The sequence below is a fragment of the Kogia breviceps genome, chromosome 18, assembly GCF_026419965.1.
Source record: "Kogia breviceps isolate mKogBre1 chromosome 18, mKogBre1 haplotype 1, whole genome shotgun sequence".
In the NCBI taxonomy this organism is placed as follows: Eukaryota; Metazoa; Chordata; class Mammalia; order Artiodactyla; family Physeteridae; genus Kogia; species Kogia breviceps.
In genome coordinates, this window is record NC_081327.1 from 19355464 (window position 1) to 19374924 (window position 19461).

Below are 19461 nucleotides of genomic sequence, written 5' to 3' on the forward strand. Positions count from 1 at the left end.
CCTCTCAAACTGCCTCAACAAACATGCAGTTGCAGACCCATCCTCCCCGCTTCAGCTGCAGGTCACCCTCAAGCCCCCAGCATGGAAATTCCTCAACTGCCCTGTCCAAGGTACAGGTGGATATGGCCACATTGGGACCCCTTCTAGGATATTCCCACAAACCAGGGCTACCTGGGGTGGGGATGCGGGGCACATGCCAATGTGAAGTGAGGGCAGGAGAGTCATCCAAACCCCATTCTGAAAGCCCTTTGGGGGTATTCCAGTGAGGGTCGGATGCGGGGCTCTCGCTTTAATTAACAGTTGCCCACAGTCTGTGCACCACCCCCCGCATCCGGGCTAATGAAGTTTACATTCAGACAATGGCAGAGGTGTCAGGTGTGCACATTTGTCTCATTCATTTGTAACAGGAAACATTGTTTATCGCCTGCACGCTTTCCTTGGACCTCTTTCCTGGGCCAAATGCGCAGCAGCCCATTACAGGGCAGCACAGGAAGGAGAAGGAGAGAAGGACACTGAGGTTTATTACCCTGAAGACTGGAAACTCTTCGAGGCCATTGCTTACAGCTCCTCCTGGGTTCCAAGGTGAAAGTATGACAACAGACGTGGCCAAATAAATGATTGATGACACTTTCAGTCACTGCTGTGCCCCAAGCACACATACCCTTTCTAACTTATACTACATAACAAAATTTAGTAATAAGATGCAGGGACTGTGGGAGGAAAGCAATCCATAACCTTTTTTTTTTTTTCCTTTCTGCAAAAAGAATGCTTAAGTGAGGAATGTGATTTGAGGACCTCCAGAGGGGTCCTTGGCTCTGAAATACTGCTACACACACACACACACACACACACACTCACACACACACTCTCACACACACTCACACACACACACACACACACACACACACACACCCTGCCTGTTACTCCACCCAGAGGACTCATTACCCGTGTCAGAGTACCTGTATGTAGGGTTATGGCAAAGCAGAATGGAGGAGGGTGGGAGCAAGGCCTGGCTGGGAACACAGCAAACGGCCATTGCCAGGTGGGACTGCTGTTGGCATTGCCAGGGAGAGCCAGGGTACACAAATGACAGGGAGAGAGGCCCAGATGAGGGCTTCCAAGGCCTTGCTGGGCTCAGGCTCACTCTGGGCCTGACTAGCTGGGCAGACAGAGCTTTTTTTCTTTTCTTAACAGAAACAAAAGGATGAAATCATTAGTGTCAATTGGGCACATTCAGCGTGGATTACTGACGTACCATTGTTGTGAGGATAAAAGAAATATAATTAATAAAACCCGCCCAGACTGCCTTTTGTGCTTCCTTTGAATACTTTATTGGCTTCTGCATCTATCTCATCCCCAGACGAGCCATCTCTTTCCACTGCCCAGGACATTGCTAAAATGAACAGTGTAGAAAATCACCCCCAGGATCTGGAAACTCATCTTTTTCAGTTATAATTTGTCTTCTCATGCCTCAGTTTTCCCCATTACAGAGGCAGATTTAGAGCATTTTCCAGTAGCATAGAGCAGAGTTCCATTCAAGAAAGAACAAAGCCCACCCCAAGGCTGAGGCTTCTCAGGGAGGTCCAGGGTCCCTCCCACTCAAGGCCATGTTCAGGCCACCTGTCAGAGCCAGTAACTTTTTAGGCACCAGCCTTTGGGTGGGGGTCCATTTTCTGGCAGCAGCCCTGGAATCACACCTGCCCCACCTCTGGCCTTGACATGCCCGAGCTGGGGGTCAAAGGTCACGCTGAGAGTCGAGGGGAGGCCTGGAGGCCCAGGGAGAGGTGAGGCAACTCTCAACCCCTGGGAGCCTTTCAGCTACCTGCTTGTCAGTCTGACGTCTGCCCTGCACACTGCTGCCCTCCTGACAACTCGAGAAATGAAACTCCTTTACATGACAGGAAGTGGGGGGGGGGGTTGTTCCCTAAAGTGTGACTGCAAACCTGAAACACCCCAAACTCATGTCTTATCACCACCTGGAAGACTAGAGTCTGAAGAGAAACAGAAAGCAACTCAACCCCTGAGAGGCGGGTGCTTGTGGCCACACTGCCTGCTGGGTGGATAAGGAGCCGGAGGCCCGGAGCAGGCAAATGATGAGCTGAAAGCCCCCCAGGCCTTGGGGTGAGAGCCAGCTGAGACTCTCCCATAAATCCAGGAGTCTGAAACTCAGCTGCTTGTGGGAGGCAGGCAGGTAAAGAACACGCCTTCGGACACCAAGACACTTTGTCCTGAATATTAAACATGTTCAAATATTCTGCACTTCCAGGGAGAAATATGCTCTCTGCCACTTTTCTTGAGACATTCCACTTTCCTGATTTATACTGTTTTCTTGCTTTTGATGGAGTCACAGGTCACCACGTGAAGATCAACAGCAGTGGGCCCTGCAAGGCAGCAGGGACTGGTGGGGATTCTGGTTCTCTGCAGACTGACTGCGCTGCCCAGAGCTGGGGAGCCATATCTGTATGTGAGCTTTCCCAAGTTTTAAACGTTGACTCAAATGTTTTAAAACCCCATCTGCAGCCCAAACACAACAAAGCTCCCATGACAGCACAGGACCTACAGCCCTGAGGTGCAGCCTCTAACCTCCATCCTGTCTGCTGCAGGGACCCTCACAGCTTCAGTTGGGGAGGGATGGAGAACACAGAACTCCAGGGGAATCGCTTCTGACCAAGTCTTTACCTCACGCAGATTGAGTGTTCGCTGCTTGTCTCTGACAAGAGATAACTCGGTTAGGTGCTTAGCAAGAGAGACACAGAGAACTTTCTGGATGATTCAGGCTGTGACTGCTGAAATATATTAACTTTTGATTTTTTTTTTTTTTTTCTATAAAGAAAGGCACTGCTAGGCTGGTTCATCACAGTCCTGCGGGATGGATGGGTCTGTCTAGCTCTCTGTCTGATGATGCATTGGTGCCTGGACGCTTGCTTGTATATCATCCCACCCTTGCAACCCTCCCAAAGACTCTTTCCTATTAATGTCTTGGTTTTCAATCATAATGTTGGTCTTTTGCAAGTAGAAGGTAGCCTATGGGGACTTCCCTGGCGGTGCAGTGGTTAAGAATCCACCTGCCAATGCAGGAGACACAGGTTCGAGCCCTGGTCCAGGAAGATCGCACATGCCACGGAGCAACTAAGCCCGTGCACCACAACTACTGAGCCCACGTGCCACAATTACTGAAGCCTGTGCACCTAGAGCCTGTGCTCCTCAATAAGAGAAGCCACCGCAATGAGAAGCCTGCGCACCGAAACAAAGAGTAGCTCCCACTCAACACGACTAGAGAAAGCCCGTGCACAGCAGTGAAGACACAACGCAAATATAAATAAATAAATGAAAGAAAGAATGAAAGAAAGAAAAGAAAGGAAGAAAGAAAGAAGGTAGCCTATGTTCTTCTGGGCATGGAAAAGAAGAAACTTAATGAAAGTGATTATACATGTAAGAATCAATCCATCTACACATGGAGAAAATGTTTAATGTGCCAGGTCCTGAAATTATGTGCTAAGTAATGAAATCAATTGGCAGGCCACCAATGAAAAATAAAAATAAAAAAGGAGCAAGTTTGTGTGTGTATGTGCATTTTAAACTACTTAGAGATGATACAATTGAATGAAACAACCCTGTAGGAAAACAGCAAACGTTTTCATTTATTTATGTGCTAGTGTATGAACAGAAAACATTCTGGGATTTTCACTTTCTATGTTGTACGTGTTTGTACTACTCTAACTTATTATAACAAGCATGCTCCACTTTTGTAATCATAGAAAAACCAATCAAGTTAAATAATAGCAATTTTACTGGGAAGAAAAGATGGCATTACCAAGTGCAGATGTGGGAAGACAGGAACTCTCACACTCCCTACCTGGGAATATAAATTGGCACAATTTTGGGGAGTAACTGACCACCTCTAGCAAAATTGCAAAAGCACATGCCCTTTGACATGGCAATACCACAGGTAGGAATGTGCCCTAAGGAATTCACACACATGACACACGTGTGCACGAGATGTTGACTGCAGCACTGTCTATGATGGTGAAAAAATTGGAAACCTATATGTGGATCAGCATGGGAGAGAATGTATACATTTTGGTATATTCACTCAAGAGAAAACTCTATCACAGTTAAAAATGAATAAGCCCAACCCTACATGTGTCAACATGGGTAAATCTTGAAACTAATGTTGAAAAAAATAGCAAGTGGTATTATGATGTGTGAGGCTTGATTCCATTTATGTGCATTTTAAAAACACCCAAAGCAATGTTTTCTGTAAATCTATTGCTTGTGAATCCAACTATAAATGATAAAATTCCAAAAATATGTGTGGAAATCATCCATACTGACCTCAGGGTGGTGGTTTCCTCTGAGGAGGAAAGAAAGACCATGGGATTAGGGAGGGTTACCAGGGGGCCATCAAGTGTGTCTGTGTGAGAAGTCAGGGAGGGCAAAAGTTTTCTGGAGGGAAGGTGGGGTCAGCAGTGCTAACTGTGGCAAAGATGCCCCATGAGATGAAGGTTAAAAGGTGCCACATGGCCATCATGGGTGGCCTTGGCAAGGGTAGTGTGTGGTGCGTGGGGACAGAAGCCCCACTGGAGGAGCCTGAAGGAGGAGGGACAGCAGGTGTATCAACTTTCAAGGAGGCTGTCCAGGAAAGACAGGAGAGAGATGGAGCTGAAGTCTGGGGAGGGCCAGGGGCAGACCTCGGAGGAGGAGCCTAGGGAGGCTAAGGGCACCTCAGAGCAAGTGCCACGTGTTCTTGGAGTCCCCATGGCAGGGCTACTCCCCTCCGGGGCCTCAGTCTGACGGCCTACCTTAGTATCTCCAGCAGCATCAGCGGCAGCCATCTTTTATTGTTTCTTTTTAATGTGCTAGGTGCTATGCTAAGCATTTTTTATGCATTCTCCCATTGAATCTCCCTCTTAACTTCATGGGGCAAATACTGTTATCATCCCCATTTCACAGCTGAGAATTACTAGGCTTGGAGAAGTTAAGCATGGTGCCCAAAATCACATTGTGAAGTGGCAGGGCCAGGTCCCAGCTCCAGGTAACTGCCTCCAGAACTCAACGGAGAAATGACATCAGAGTGGGCCCCAGACAGGGTCCATCTCCTGCAGGAGGTGAGGTTCCAGCTGGCTGAGGATGCAGAGGTGCAGGCCTGAGGTCACTGTGGCCTGGGAGTGATGCATGGCAGTCCCTCAGGCAGGGCCATCTGGAAGTTACTTTCACTGATGCCCCTTCGTCTTCCTTTGTGCCCCTCGAGGCCTGCACGGTCACTTTTCTGTGGCACACAGAAGCATGACTCTGGGCTTGTTTCCTCAACCTCTGTGTCCACATGTCGCTTTCAGCTCTCACTCTCCTCTTACACCCCAGCTCTGCTGCTGGGGATATCAGGCCCGTCTTGAGCTTGACGTGCAAAAGCCCTTTGTGATGTGGCCTTTGTCACCTCTTCTGCCTCGCCTCCCTCCTTCCACTCCACTTTTCCAGGCCTGCTGGGGAGGACTCAACAGCCTCCCTCTCAAGCACAGGTACGGCTCCCACTCCATGCTCGCCTTTCATACCGCTGCCCTCTGGAGGATTCCAGCTGTTCTTCTGTCTCCCAGGCTCTCATGAGCTCTCGGTGGTCTGTGCCCTGCATGCTTTTGTCTCCAGGGCTGGTAGCGCCCAACACACAGCAGGGGCTCCCAGGAGAGGCCAGCTCACACATCATGCCAGGGACACCGGCATCAGACATGAACCTCACCGCACAGTCAGATGCTACACAATTTTTGGAATTGGCATTGATCAGTAAAATGATTTAAAAGGGGGGCAAGAAGGAGTGTTTATTGAATAAAGGATAGCATTGCCCTCCTGTCTGAGGCTCCTGGGAAATAGTACCTGTCAGCCTGTGAAGCTGAGCACATTAGAGTCTTCTGAGTTAAATTTGGAATTGGGATGAGGTAGGAAAAATCTATGCTCATTGAATACAAAATGCAATTGTCTGTCAGTGCAAGAACTAAAGAATCTGCCACAAATTATATTTAAGACTCTATTGTCACAGGCAGATTAGCTAATGCTTGATTTTAAGTATAGGCTTCTAATGCTATTACTCCTGGTTAGCTCTGCCTGGCAGGTAACCTTGTGAAACAAATGACTGCATTGCTTGAATAACATATTTGATCAAACAGGACAATTCTTTCAAAAATTGAGTTCTCTGTGGCAATTTGAGACCTGTAATCAGCAAATTAGATGATTACAGCAGGGATAAAAATAGTCTTCTAACAATGTCCAAGGTATAATTGTGATTTGAATTTCAAAATGCTGAACATGTGGTAGGAAAATGCACGGTTGGGTAAATATGACTAGACGTTATCAGATTTGATTTCTCTTTCCATCCCTGCTCTGAGGTACAGCCTAATTTTGCCCAAATAAACTCCAATCTCCTTTGTGTCTGAGTTGGAGAAGTGTAGCCTCACACTAAGCTCCAGATCTTAAAGGACCCCAGTTTTGCTTACCGGCCTCAGGAACGTGAACTTCAGCATCACTTATTCACCCACTGGTGTGAAATGACCTCCGTGAAACAACGAACTGTCCAAGTTCCATATGGGGGACCTTGGAAAACCTTCAACACCCACCACCTGAAGACCAGTGTTTTCTTTCTTGGGCACGGGGCACAGAGACCTGACAGCAGCTCTGATGAGGGCCAGTGTGTGAATTCTGTGAGCTGGGGTGGGATGTGAGGGTGTGGTGTGCTCTACCACAATCCAATCAGTCTTCATGGTTGCTTTTGATAAATTACTGTTTCTCTAGCTCTAACACAAGTTAGACCAAGGGCCCACACTCCCGTTGCTTTTCTGGGTCCTTCCTGCTGACACATCTCTGCCTCAGAGCATTTGTTCACCAGAGGTGACTAGAGCTGCCACTTCCACCCCTGCTATCTGTTTGGTATCACCTCGCCTCAGCTGGTTTCAGATGAACTGCAGAACAAATGTGATCTGGCAAATGGGTATAGAGCTGACCAGTGAGGGGCCAAAGTTTATACTGACTGCTAGCAAATGGAAGAAGCTCCTTTAAGAGGGGAAACTTGATTTTACTTACTAGTGGCATTTAGGGTTTCTGACAGAGCCACAGAAAATATTGGCTACTATGGATTTCACTTACCCTTCTGGGATTTATCCTTTATTAGCACAGATTATTAAGAGCTGCCTGTGGCAACACTGCCATTTAAAAAAATACCGAGTCTCCAGAAATGCAGCCCTCTGACAATTTACACATAAGGCAGCCTCATCTCAGCACACTCAGTAACTAACACTCTCTGCAGTACAACAGCTTGACAAACGGTCCATGAAGCACTTACCTCAAACATGCTTTCAAACCAGTGTTTCCTCACATTTGCCAAGCTCTCAAACTTATATGAGTATCATTTGACTAAATACCATTACATGTAGATTTATCATGAATTTATTAAGAAAACTGTATTAGAACTGCCAGAACTATAACATCACAATGTGAAAAAGTAGGATCTCTCTCAAATTTCATATAAATATGGTAGATTAAAAGTGGCTGTTTTTCTTTCTACTTCAGATAGATTTCTGCAAAATAATAAAATACCAAGTTGAAATAAATGATATTTATTTGCTCATTCACCCTCCCTTAATGAACCCATACATACACCAAAGCATTGTGAGAAAATGAAACACAAGACTTGACAAGGCCATCACTTAGGGAATGTCCCACAACACATGATGTGAACTGTACACACTGGGCCTTAAAGTGGATAGTAACCTCCTCTGTTAGCAAGGCACTTGGTGATTCCATCAATGGTCAGGGAACAGACTATATACGAATATCACGGCCCTGAACTACATATAATTTTACTTTGCATTTTCTTGTTCAAAGCGTAGTTTTAGGCTACTATGTTAACAAGTTCTCCAAACAAACAAAAAAATACTTTAGGTTAAGTTTTGGGTAAGGATGAAAAGAGTATTAAATAACACTAATTACAGATACTTTATGACCCTTGTCCTGTGCTCGGGAAGGAATCATACCTAAGAATCCTCTCGATGCAGACGTGACTTCACTACTATCACCACAGCCAGCCAGTGAGCCCGCCCGGAGCCACCACTGCACAGGGCACTGTTGGGAGATGCCAATCAGAGCCTCATTCCAGCTCAGGGGCCCTGAGGAGGCCTGTGAGGCTGCACCTGAAGCTCACTTCAAAAGTTTTCTTTTAATATATTTGCTTAAGAGGCTTGAGCTTCGAGAAGCATGAAGTTAAAAAAGAGAACCTGATATAGCCACATTCAAAGTTGACTCCTAACTTAAATTACCAGACATAGCTCATAAAACCAGCTGTCTCAAAGACAGTGTTTTATCTTTATTTAAAAACGGATAAACATAGCAGCACTTACAAAACAATAGTTCATAAAAGGCATTGTACACTGTCAACTGATCGTATGGAAAGGGTGGGCCCCCAGCATAGCTGGCCGTGGGCTGCGCATCGTAATGCTCACAACCACCTGTTCCACTTAATACGACTCGACCCAGAACAGCCAGGGGGAGGCCAACAGCAACATGGCACTCCTCAACTTCAAGCCTTTGTTATTCGTGTGAATAGTCAATCAAGTCAAGTATCACCCTCCTTAGCAGCATCTGGAGCACTCATTGGTGTTCTGGAGGTGGCTGGTGTACTTGACCCACTTATTAAAAAAATCTAAGCATTCAATAAAAAACACTTCTCCCTGTCCAATGCCATCCACAGAAACCTTCTGTTGCGGAAGAGACATGCTCTTCCATTTAAATATCTGTAAAAGCTAATGCACGCCTCTGCTGCAGTAGACGGGAGAGAACTGGGGGCAGGCACTTCCGCACAGCTGTCTTTGGTGAGGATGCTGGTGTGGTCATGCTGTTCCTTGCCCACTGCTCTGCTTCTTACTGCTCTGTGGGGGGGTGAGGACCCCAGTGGGGAGAGGAGAAATCCTATTTTCTTCAGACAATATGGCTTTCTTTACTTGGGCTTTGTCCTGTTGATAAGAATAAAAGCCAGAAATGTTAACATGGAGGAATGTATCCTTCGGGCTTCACTTACATTGTGCTTTTTTCTACGGAGATGAGTGAAGGAAAAAAATAGCAAAGAACAATCTAAAAGTCTCTGGGCTACACGATACTTCGAGATAGGATCTGTTGACTACCATTTTTCTTTGCCACGGAATTAAAAGAATTGGAGTCTTTTGGGGATATCTGGAGCCTGTGGGAAAGAAAGTGAAGAGGCTGCCGGGCAGTGTTAAGAATTCGTCTGGGAAACAAGGAACGTACTGACCAGCAAATCCAAGCTGTTTACATGGGTCTGGATGTTGTGTGCATCTTCAGCAGGAACTCCTCTGAAGTGCTTAAGTTTTGAACTTCCTGTTTCCCTTATAACCATGGCAAATGGAACCATCCACTTGACACACTTCTCTATATCACACCACTGATACCCTGCAATGAAAATACATGTTAGGCTCAATCTGAGGCCAACAACTGGTTTATAAGTTCAATATACGTGTGAATGGACTGGAAAGCCAACGTACCTGAAACCTTTTGCATCAATTCAGATGAAGAGAAATGATACAAGGCAGAAGCAGCAAGTACCCCATAAGAAAATTCTAAGCAGCCGACATCCAGGACACAGAGATCTAAAAGCTATGGAGAAGAAAAGAACACTGAGGGACACGGCCAACACACATCCCTTCTAGAGTTACTCCATCTAGTGGTGGGGTAGGTCGCCCCACAGAGGTAATAAAGCCACTTACCTCGGCAATCTGTATGAAGATTTGCTGAGGATACTGCGGCAGGAGCACTTCATAAAAATCATTTAGATATGCGACCTGCATGTATACATTCAGCCAGGACACAATGGTCAGGGGGCTTAAATGCCACTTAAGGGCCTAAGGAAAAACAGAGAGAAAAGAGATCAACGGTTGAAAAAAGAAAAAGACATTTCTACTCCCTTTGGTCCTCTAAAGGAGTACAAAATGCAGCCATTTCCCATGCCACAATGTGTCCAGCTAGAGAACACCTAGCCAGATGCACTCATGCTGAATATAGAAAAGATATTATGTAGGAATTTTTAAAAAGGACTGAAAAACTAACTTGTAACCTACTTTCATAATGATTAACTCCATGGTAAGAATTTCATCTCCTGAACAAGCCCCATCTGTAACATAAGCAAACTGGTGCAACTTTGGAGGATAGATTTCCTAAAAGGAAATAAAAGGAAGATACTACTAGCAAAAAGTCCAACTCTGATAGTTTTAACTTATAATGTACCTCCCAAATTATTCTTTTTAGTATGCTGACATAGAAAGAAAGAAAGGGTACATTGATGGGATAAATACAAGAGCCACTCCAGTGGTTCAAAATGCATAACTGTGAAAGAAATGAAACACTTACCCACATCAATCAATCAATAAATCAATCAAACTTTTACTCAATGGGGAGCTTTGAAATTTTCACCTTTTCAACATGTTTGAAAGCTGTGCCCAACCACTCTTCTATTCACACCAAAATTTTAATCCTCTTAGGTCAAAGTTCAATTTTTTTAATTAAAGGAATTATATTAACCTAAGCATTTTATATACTCATACTTTTCTTGGTTAATTTCTAGCTTTTTTGTGTGTGTGGCTGAACTTTAAAAGGCCTCAAATTAGAAAAATTTAGACAAATAGTTGACCTCTTCCCCTAATCTCAGTGGAGCTCAAGCATATACCACATAACAAATATTTGAAAATTATTTACCTCAAGTTTGGCAGCAATAAATAAAGATGAAATCCCAATAAGCTGTAAAAGCGTTTTTACAACATTCTGTTGTGTTGCCATATACCGATCAAAGAAATCCTGTGCCAAGTAAAATGTCTCTCTGTGAAGTTTATAAACTTCACACACCTGAAAAAATAGTAAGTTTTAGAACAGATAATTGAGAAAAAAAGAAAGACAAAAAACTTGTCATGAGTTTGGTGAAGGATAATATAACCAAATCAAGAGAGAGAACCTGGCTTTTCTGAAAGGATGGTTACCTTGCTTGTCCCTAAGCACAGGCACAATGAAAAACTGGAACTCAGGTATAAGGATGAAGTGCTCTGTGATCTATAATATAAGAGCAAACGCTCATAGGCTGCGGAAAGAAGGTACATTCACAGCCTGTTAAAAGCAGCATTTCGGGCTTCCCTGGTGGCGCAGTGGTTGAGAGTCCACCTGCCGATACAGAGGACGTGGGTTCGTGCCCCGGTCCGGGAGGATCCCACAGGCTGCGGTGCAGCTGGGCCCGTGAGCCATGGCCGCTGAGCCTGCGCATCCGGAGCCTGTGCTCCGCAACGGGAGAGGCCACAACAGTGAGAGGCCTGCGTACCACCAAAAAAAAAAAGCAGCATTTCAAGGAAAAATGGAATTTTCTCAAAGAAAGGTGTCCCCTTTTATAAGTTGCATTATGACATGAGGAAAGAACTACCATATTTCTTCACAATGGGCATTATCAGTATGAAAGTTTGAAAGCTGGAACATACATTTATTTAAAGACTACAACACTAAAACACTGTTCATCTGTTAATCACAAGAGGTAAATGGTTTTTTAAAAACATGAACAAAAGACTCGGAGACCTAGGTTCTAGCATAGGCTCCCCTTAGACAAACCCATTTATCTAGGATTTTCTCAGACTATAAAATTAGGACAATACCTATTTTGCCTACCTCACAGGATTGCTGTGAGGATGGTGAAATAGTATACATGATGGAGTCGAAAAGGACCAAGGAAATATTAAACCTCAATTCATTACTGTCATCAAATGTCTGACTGTGCATTTAAAACTGCTGTTCCTAAACAGTATATCCCACGTAAGTACACTTCATGGGGTTAATAAGTAGAAAAGGCACCAACGGAAACAACAAACAGAACATTAGTAGAAAACTCCATCAATCACCAAAGAGTGTTTCTGAAGTCCAGGTGGAGCCATATTTAGAGTTAGTTTTTATAAAATAACACAACTACAATAGGATTAGAAGTAAAACTAGAGCTTCTGTTCTCTAAGGAACAAACTTTCAGACTATTTTACCCAGCTCACCATTGGGCACATAGCATAAGCACTGCGTTTCTTACGTACAGACTTCTTGGCGGGGCTAGGGGCTGGGAAACTTAACATCGCTGCAGATGAGCCTGCCTGTGAACTGTGGACTCCAGTCTTGTCCCACTGAAGATATAAAGGTTACCACTCTTTTCTATCCTTTCAATAGTATTACATGACTTTTTTCATTGACTTGCAGGGAAAATCATTTCTTTAAAGTATCAATTACATCAATGGCATCAAATGCATTATATAAAATAGAACCTCTCAGTCACATCATCTTATGAGCTGAAGCCTGAGAGGTTAAAGCATACCACATCTAATGCTTCAAGGAATTATAAAATGTTCCAAAAGGCCTATAAGGGCTATGTGCCATGGTGGGTCTGTGGACAAATGCAAGGCCAAGGAATCTGTACATTTGTACATTTTCTATGTTGACATTTTCAGGGACCAATAAAGAAAAGCAAATTAAGAATAATAAAAACAGCTATCTTCTCTTGCCTACTATGTAAACTGTACTTCATATACACTATTTCTAATCCACACAAACTCTGCAAGCAAATATTGCTAGAAAACATTACAGATGAGAAAACCAAGACTCAAAGTTAAGTGACTTGCCTGACTGAAGCACACAGACGTTAAATGGCAGCAGGGGATTTGACTCTAGGACAAGCACAACAGGGGTACACATACCCCTGCTAATACAGACTTCCTAAAGGGTACCAGACACAGTTCAGTTTTAGGGAATACTAGACACTCAACTTCTGTATGTGCTTTCATAAAACGGATTTGCCTGAGATGCCCTTCCACATCACAGAAGAAAGCCCACTTCTCACCCGCCCAAGGCTTATAGAGGTGTCCAGGAAGTGTCCTTAATTGAGCCACTACTGAGTCACCCACACTTCCTCCCAGAAGGAGGGCACTGCCTATATAATATTACTTTTTATGTTTAACAATTATTTATCACAATTTGTAATACTTGTTATTTTGATCAATTATTATAGAGAAGTATGATAGTGTGATCAATAAAAGATTTGAACAATATATTTTGTTAGGATAAAATTCTGTGGGTAAAGAGAAATGAATCCCAAGGAGTTAAAAAGAAACAATGTAAACTTTCTGACTTAAAGATAAATTTGTTCTTTTTTTTTTTTTTTTGCGGTACGCAGGCCTCTCACTGTTGTGGCCTCTCCCGTTGAGGAGCACAGGCTCCGGACGCGCAGGCTCAGCAGCCATGGCTCACGGGCCCAGCCGCTCCGCGGCATGTGTGATCTTTCTGGACCGGGGCACGAACCCATGTCCCCTGCATCGGCAGGCGGACTCTCAACCACTGTGCCACCAGGGAAGCTCTGTTCATATATTTTTAAAACATTGGTAGTGGCTATCAAATAGCTGTTATCCACATTCCACTGTGTACACTCAAAAGCAACTTGAGTGTACAAATTGAAAGATCAAATATCAATATTTATAATTAACTGGAAAATACAACCTTTGCAACTATTTAAACTTTGAGAAAAAAAATTAGATGCCAACTTAAAAATATCTAAGGGGTAAAGATACTTCAGAAATTCTTTTAAGGAAGTACATAAGCAAAAATGTTAGGTCACTGTAGTATAGATACCACAGTTCAGAAACACAGAGCGTGTCAATGGAATCAAACACTTGAAGAGATTATAAGAGCACAGAAGAATCTAGAAATGGCCAACGCTTCCAGTTAACAGGAAGGCTCCAGCTCACCTCCATTAACCAATCGAGAAGAATCGCTCGCATTTTAGGCTGCAGAAGAGGGTGCCGCTGCATAAAGTGCTTATCCCTCAAGTATGTCTTTTCCTTGTTTAACATGATTTTCCATACTTCCTCTCTATTTGCCCAGCTACAAAAAACAAAAGCAAGCAAAAGACAGGTGTAAGTATGCATCCGTACTAGTGAGGCGGGAGTGCACACAGGGAGTAAGAGATCCAGAAGGCACTCAGCAGTCAGCTTACTTCAGTACAGGCAGTGGCGAGGCTCTGGATGGTGTGCAACTCTGGGGCTTATATGCAGAATTCGGGTATACGAGCTCATCCTCTTCTTTGTCAGGTGTGGGAATCAAGGAGCAGGGGTTTTCACAGACTGTATTACTGTCCCAAGGCTGTAAAGAAAGACACATTAAAAAAATGTTTGATGTAAACCAGCTGTTTTTACATTCACTGATTTGTCAAACAGCCAGTAAAACAGAAAATGTCTTCACGCTGGAGAGAAATCTCTAGGCCTAAGTCAATATTCTGGCCTAAATTAAGATGGAGATAGCATGGAAGACACAGAAATGACTCCAAGCTTTCATTTCATTTTGTCATTAGCTTAGGAGTCTATGCAGTAAAACCTAAGAAAACTACAGTCAGTAGCATTTTACCCTCCACATCATCATCCTCAAATGAAGTGACTGAGCAGCAAAACAGACGCAGGAAGGGTAAGACAACATGCAAACAGCTCTTACGTTACCAAAAAAAAACAAAAGAATAAAATCTATTGGCAGCTCAGTAGGATACTGAGCATGACTCCTAAAGTGTGTTCTGAGATTATTTGGTGACAATTCAAAGATTTGGTTTTGTAATAAGTACAACTAACCTAATAAAATGTCTTAAAAGTGAAAGACAATTTCCAGTAAAAGCATTTACATAAGCACTCCACAATCACAAGTATAAAAAATCAAAATGTAAACTGATTGCCATCTATATTTAAAGTCTCATTTTAAAACAAAACCCACCAAATGTGACATCTTCCTTTGGTTGCAGGTCAAGCCAAAATTATTACATAATGGGGACCTTTCCTTTTCCTTACCTCAAAATGAAACAAAAGGAGTATCTGCCTAGTTAAAACCAAATCAAGCAAGCAATAGTCACAGGATATATTAAAAAGTCTGTAGAGATACAGCCTAGATATTCCTGAAGACCTCTGAAACCCACCCCAAAGCCTTGCAGAGTGACAAATGCTAATTGAATAAACCATCATTAAATACCCAAACAATGCTTCTTTTAAAGGTTCCAGATACTTAATTTAAGTCAATTTTTAATATTTGGAAAATAATGTCATTTTGCCATTTAACATCTTTCCTTCTAAAGCTACTCTATTATCTTACTCTAAAGGACTATTATTGATTTTTAAAATTATAAAATAGTAATTTTATTGAAGACAGGGCGTTAACAATCCTGCCAGTATGGAAGCTCTGTGAAAAGTCTAAGACTCTTGGCTTTTTTTTTTTTTTTAAAGCAGAGAGATCATTAATATTGACTAGAAAAGAGACAATGGAGAGGACTATAAATGAACATGAAAACTTGGGCTCTAAGTGCTGCCTGGAAGATATGGCACACGGTGGCTATCACAGCACACTGGTCACTTTCAGAGGAAGCCAGAGCACTTTCAGGGTACTGAGAAGAGCAAAGCAGGATAAAGCTCTTCTCCATCCAATGTGCAAAGAATTGGGCATGCAAATTAACCATGACAGCTCTTGCCAACAGCTGTTGGAGAAGGGCAACATCCTCTTCCAGTTCTAGTATCATGTGCTGGTAGTATTTTTTTGACTCAAAAAGGGTCACATTACAACTGCTTTAAGTTGCTCTTCAGTCAGCAATGAATTCTAGTTTTGAAAGCAGAAGCTGGTTGTCACCCTCTACTGCCACACGGCTGAAATAGCTGAGAGGAGGCTTTTAGAGATAAAATGGTAACATTTCCCTACCTGTAGTTCACGGACAAATTGGGTGAACCACAAGTAGACAAATGGTCCCCAAAGTTGGCCTTTTAGGAACCAGTGGATGAAGCAGAATAATGAAGTCTGTATCATTTAACTTGAGTGTATACCATGTCTCAAAGAAAGCAAGATCAGTCAGACTTTAGGAAGGAACTAGGCAACAGCAAGAGACCAATTTTAATTATTCCTAACAACCCCTGACTCTTTATGCCACTTTTAACTGAGAATAAAACTACCTTATGCAAAATTATGTTCTGAGAAGTAACTAATAGAAATTCCAGGACTCCACTTCAGTAAAAAAGTTGGGTCTCATGCAAAAAATTGAACAACAAAAATAGATATGTTAAATAGATTTTAGATAAAAGACTATTATCTTCATTGAGAAAAACCTAAGGTAAGAATCAAAGGTTCCATGTGGTCTTGATGAAGCAGTTTCATGGAGTTGAGCATGAGGGCTACAGGTAGCTCAGAGCTGTTGAACAGGGCTGAACTATGATAACTCCAGAGAAAAATTCTGTGTAATTAATTGGCAAAAAGGTTGTTACCCCAAAATTCTAGCTTCATGAACCTACACGGAGAAATAACATAAGACATTGATTGCTCCATAAATGATGGGTAATTTTCAAGCTATCTACTTTGCAAAATGTGTAGAAACCTGTTGTCATTAATCTCTGAACAACCATAAAAACGCCTTCTAGTGGGAAACAATATGGCTATTCATGTATCACATCTATCAATTCTCTGCAGTCCAAGGATAGGACCAAAGCCCTATCTTAGGCACCCTAGGCACAGCTCAGGTTATCTTTGAGAACAGAAACTACTCTAAAACTCCAAGAAGTCAACAGGGACAGCTTTGCTTCATCCTCAGTTAAAAACTTCAATTCAAAACACAGGCGGGAAAATAACCAATCTTGAATTTCACAAAGTAGAGGTCCGTTTTAGTAGAAATCCACAAAAATTAACTTGCTTGACTTGAAGTCTTTACAGGGAGAAAAAAGGAAAAAAAGGAAAGAACTTGGAATGCACTGTCTTATTTCCTTTCCTAAAGTGAAGTATTTCTTCTTCTAATACAGCAAGGAAATCATCAAGCCATTGTTCAATATTCAGTGGAGCCTCCCCAGAAATACTAATTACTAGGGTCTTATGTGCAGTAACAACTTTTTACAAATAATGTGGCCCTCGGCTTTGAAGCCCTTCACTCTTCCAAACCCAGTTGCTATGGCTGTGGCTCACTGCCCTACAAAGTGATGTGCTGCCGCTGCTAACCCAATCAGGACCACTATCCTCAGCTCAAAAACTATTCCTGCTCAGCTTTTATCTGCTATAGCGTCAGAAAGCCTAATCAGCTAATTTGGAGATAGGCTGCTTCCCCTATTAGAGCCATAACTACAGTCTCCAGCCATTTCTGGAGACAGAGAGATAATACAAGCTTTTTCTGCTAGGAACTTGTGATATTATGATGATACCATGAGCATGCAAGAAATATGGCGGGAACTCCATGAAGGAGGGGCAACAGAAATGGACTAGTCAATTTTAAAAATGTGTTGAGATGCACATATCATTACACAGAATGTCCTACTAATACTCTGGTGGAGGTCAGATCAAGCTCCAGGTGACAGTGACCACTGTAGGTAATTGCTGGATGGGCTAGAAGAACTTTCAAAAAGGGGGAAAAAGTTTGAAGCATGACCTAAAGGGGGTGGGAGCAGGGAAGGGAAGTCCTTAAGCACCATGACGAAGAATCCCCGCAGCTCACCAGCCCACAGAGAGGCTGTAGGACAGACTCCGCCCCTGGCTTGCACAGGACTCTGGGTTACTTTCTTCCTCTAACTGAGTCTCAGTTTCCTCAAGGGCAAAAGGAGAGGACTGAGTTATGTGAGGTCCATTCTGGTTCTTCCAGACATCCGCGCATATTTGTCATCTCAGGGATGTCAGTCAGGAACACAGACCTTCCTGGAATCTCAAGGCTGGCAGAGGTCAGTGCCCACTGACAGGCACAGCGCTCAGTTGTATGGACTGTGGCCACAGTTAGAGAAAAAGCCTTCAGCAGAAGGCAAGGAAGTATGAGACTTAATGTGACCCCAAAAAAGGAGACCCTCAACTTAGACCTAATCAGAAAATGTACCTACCTGACTGCCACACTGGCTTCTCACGGTCCTGTCAATTCTGGCAACTTCTTCATCTGGATCCTGCAAAAACTAACATAAAACAACCCACACCCCAAGGAAACACACCAAACAGCCCAAAGACAAAAACACAGAGAGAGAGAAGAAAAAGAAAGCTGGTAAGGTTATGAGCACCATTTCTGCCAAACGCACCCCCCTTGACCCCCTATCAATAAATATGTGGTCAGAACCCAGCCTGGTACCCAGGTAAGATGGGGGGTGAGGGGGAATCCTCCCCCACCTGTCTCCTTTGTACTCACAACGGCCACATTTGCCTTCCTTTTCCTGGAGCGAACAGAGACATCGGTGCCGCTTTCCTCTTTCATGGTGCCGGGTTCCTTCCCATCCCTGAAAAGCCAGGATGGTACATTGGTAAGAGTTCTCCCCAAATCTCGGCCCACCCCTCCCCCACCACTGCACACCTTCCCCTTCCCCGCAGCGGCCAGGCCACTCACCTCTCCTTCTTTTCCCTCGGCATGGCGCTGGGCGCAGGATCAGACCTCAGGCCTGGGGGCACGAAGCGGCAGTGGGGTAAGGACGACCGGCGGAGGGGACCAGGGCCCGCCGGTCCGTCCCGGGCACCCCTCCCCCTCCCGCGCGGGCGGCAGCAGCGGCGGGAGCCTCCCGGGCCGGTCGGGAAAATGGCCGATGGGCCCGGGGTGGCCTGTCACCCGCGGCGCCGCCAGCGGCCCGCGATGCCGGGTCGGAACCCGGGGTGTGGGGAGGGCCTCGACGACCCCCGAAACCCTCGCCAGCCCATCGCCTCCCTCGGGGCCCCGGCTGCCTCAGTCTTCCCCTCAACACCTCCCCGTAGCCTGTCCCTGAGTCACCCTACCGGGGCACTCCGCGCTGACGCCTCCAGGGACCCGGCGACCCGGCCTCGCCCCACCCCCACCCCGGCCCGGCCCGACCCGGGCGCTCCAGGAGTCCCAGCCTGCCGCGCCGTCCGGCAGCCCGCGGCGGGGTCCTTACCCGAAGCCGTCTCCGCGGCAGGCAGGCGGGCTGCACGAGCCGAGGCCGGAGGCAGGAGGCAGAGGCGAGCGGGAAGCCGGGAGGCGGGAGGCTGCGGAGGGCCGAGCGCGCGGCGGTGGCGGGATCCGCGCCTGCCCCCTACACCGCGCTGGCGGCCGAGCCGGCTGCTCCTGCGCCCGGCTAAGAGCGGGACATTTAAAAATCCCTGCGCGCGGAACGGGCCCCCGGCCCGCCCTCGCGCCCTCCCGCCCTCCCGCCACCCTCCGCTCCGCCCCGGCCGGCTGGGAGCCCCTCAGCGGCCGCCCGAGAGCCCGGGCCCGCCCAGCCACCACCCTCAGTACCGCCCCGCGCGGCGCGGGCCGGCCCCGGCGCTCCGGACCGCCAGGGGCGGGGCCAGCGCGGGGCGGGGCTAAGTGACAGGGCCTGCGCGCGGGAGAGGCGAGGCCCGGAGGTCGGGCGGGGCCTGCGCGGCTAGAGCTGCGGAGCCCGCGCGGGGTCGGACTCGTGGGCTGGCCCGCGCGCGCGGGTGGGCGGG

The 19461-nt window shown here is 45.4% G+C and overlaps 1 protein-coding gene across 2 annotated transcripts; it reads right to left on the bottom strand.

Annotated features, from left to right (window-relative positions):
- Window positions 1–7582: 7582 nt before the first annotated feature.
- CCNE1 (cyclin E1) lies at window positions 7583–19114 on the bottom strand. 2 transcript variants are annotated; one of them, XM_059045189.2, is made up of 12 exons: window positions 18927–19114; window positions 18410–18461; window positions 18215–18302; window positions 17919–17987; window positions 14048–14193; window positions 13800–13935; window positions 10744–10890; window positions 10110–10205; window positions 9759–9893; window positions 9537–9648; window positions 9287–9444; window positions 7583–8990 (listed from the first exon to the last, which is right to left on the bottom strand). In XM_059045189.2, exons 2-12 carry the CDS (start codon window positions 18430–18432, stop codon window positions 8868–8870), a joined length of 1233 nt encoding a protein of 410 aa, XP_058901172.1. In that variant the 5' UTR covers window positions 18433–18461; window positions 18927–19114; the 3' UTR covers window positions 7583–8867. The 2 variants fall into 2 exon arrangements, with proteins under 2 accessions (XP_058901172.1, XP_066876309.1); XM_067020208.1 differs by lacking the exon at window positions 10110–10205 and having other exon boundaries at window positions 18927–19111.
- Window positions 19115–19461: the final 347 nt, after the last annotated feature.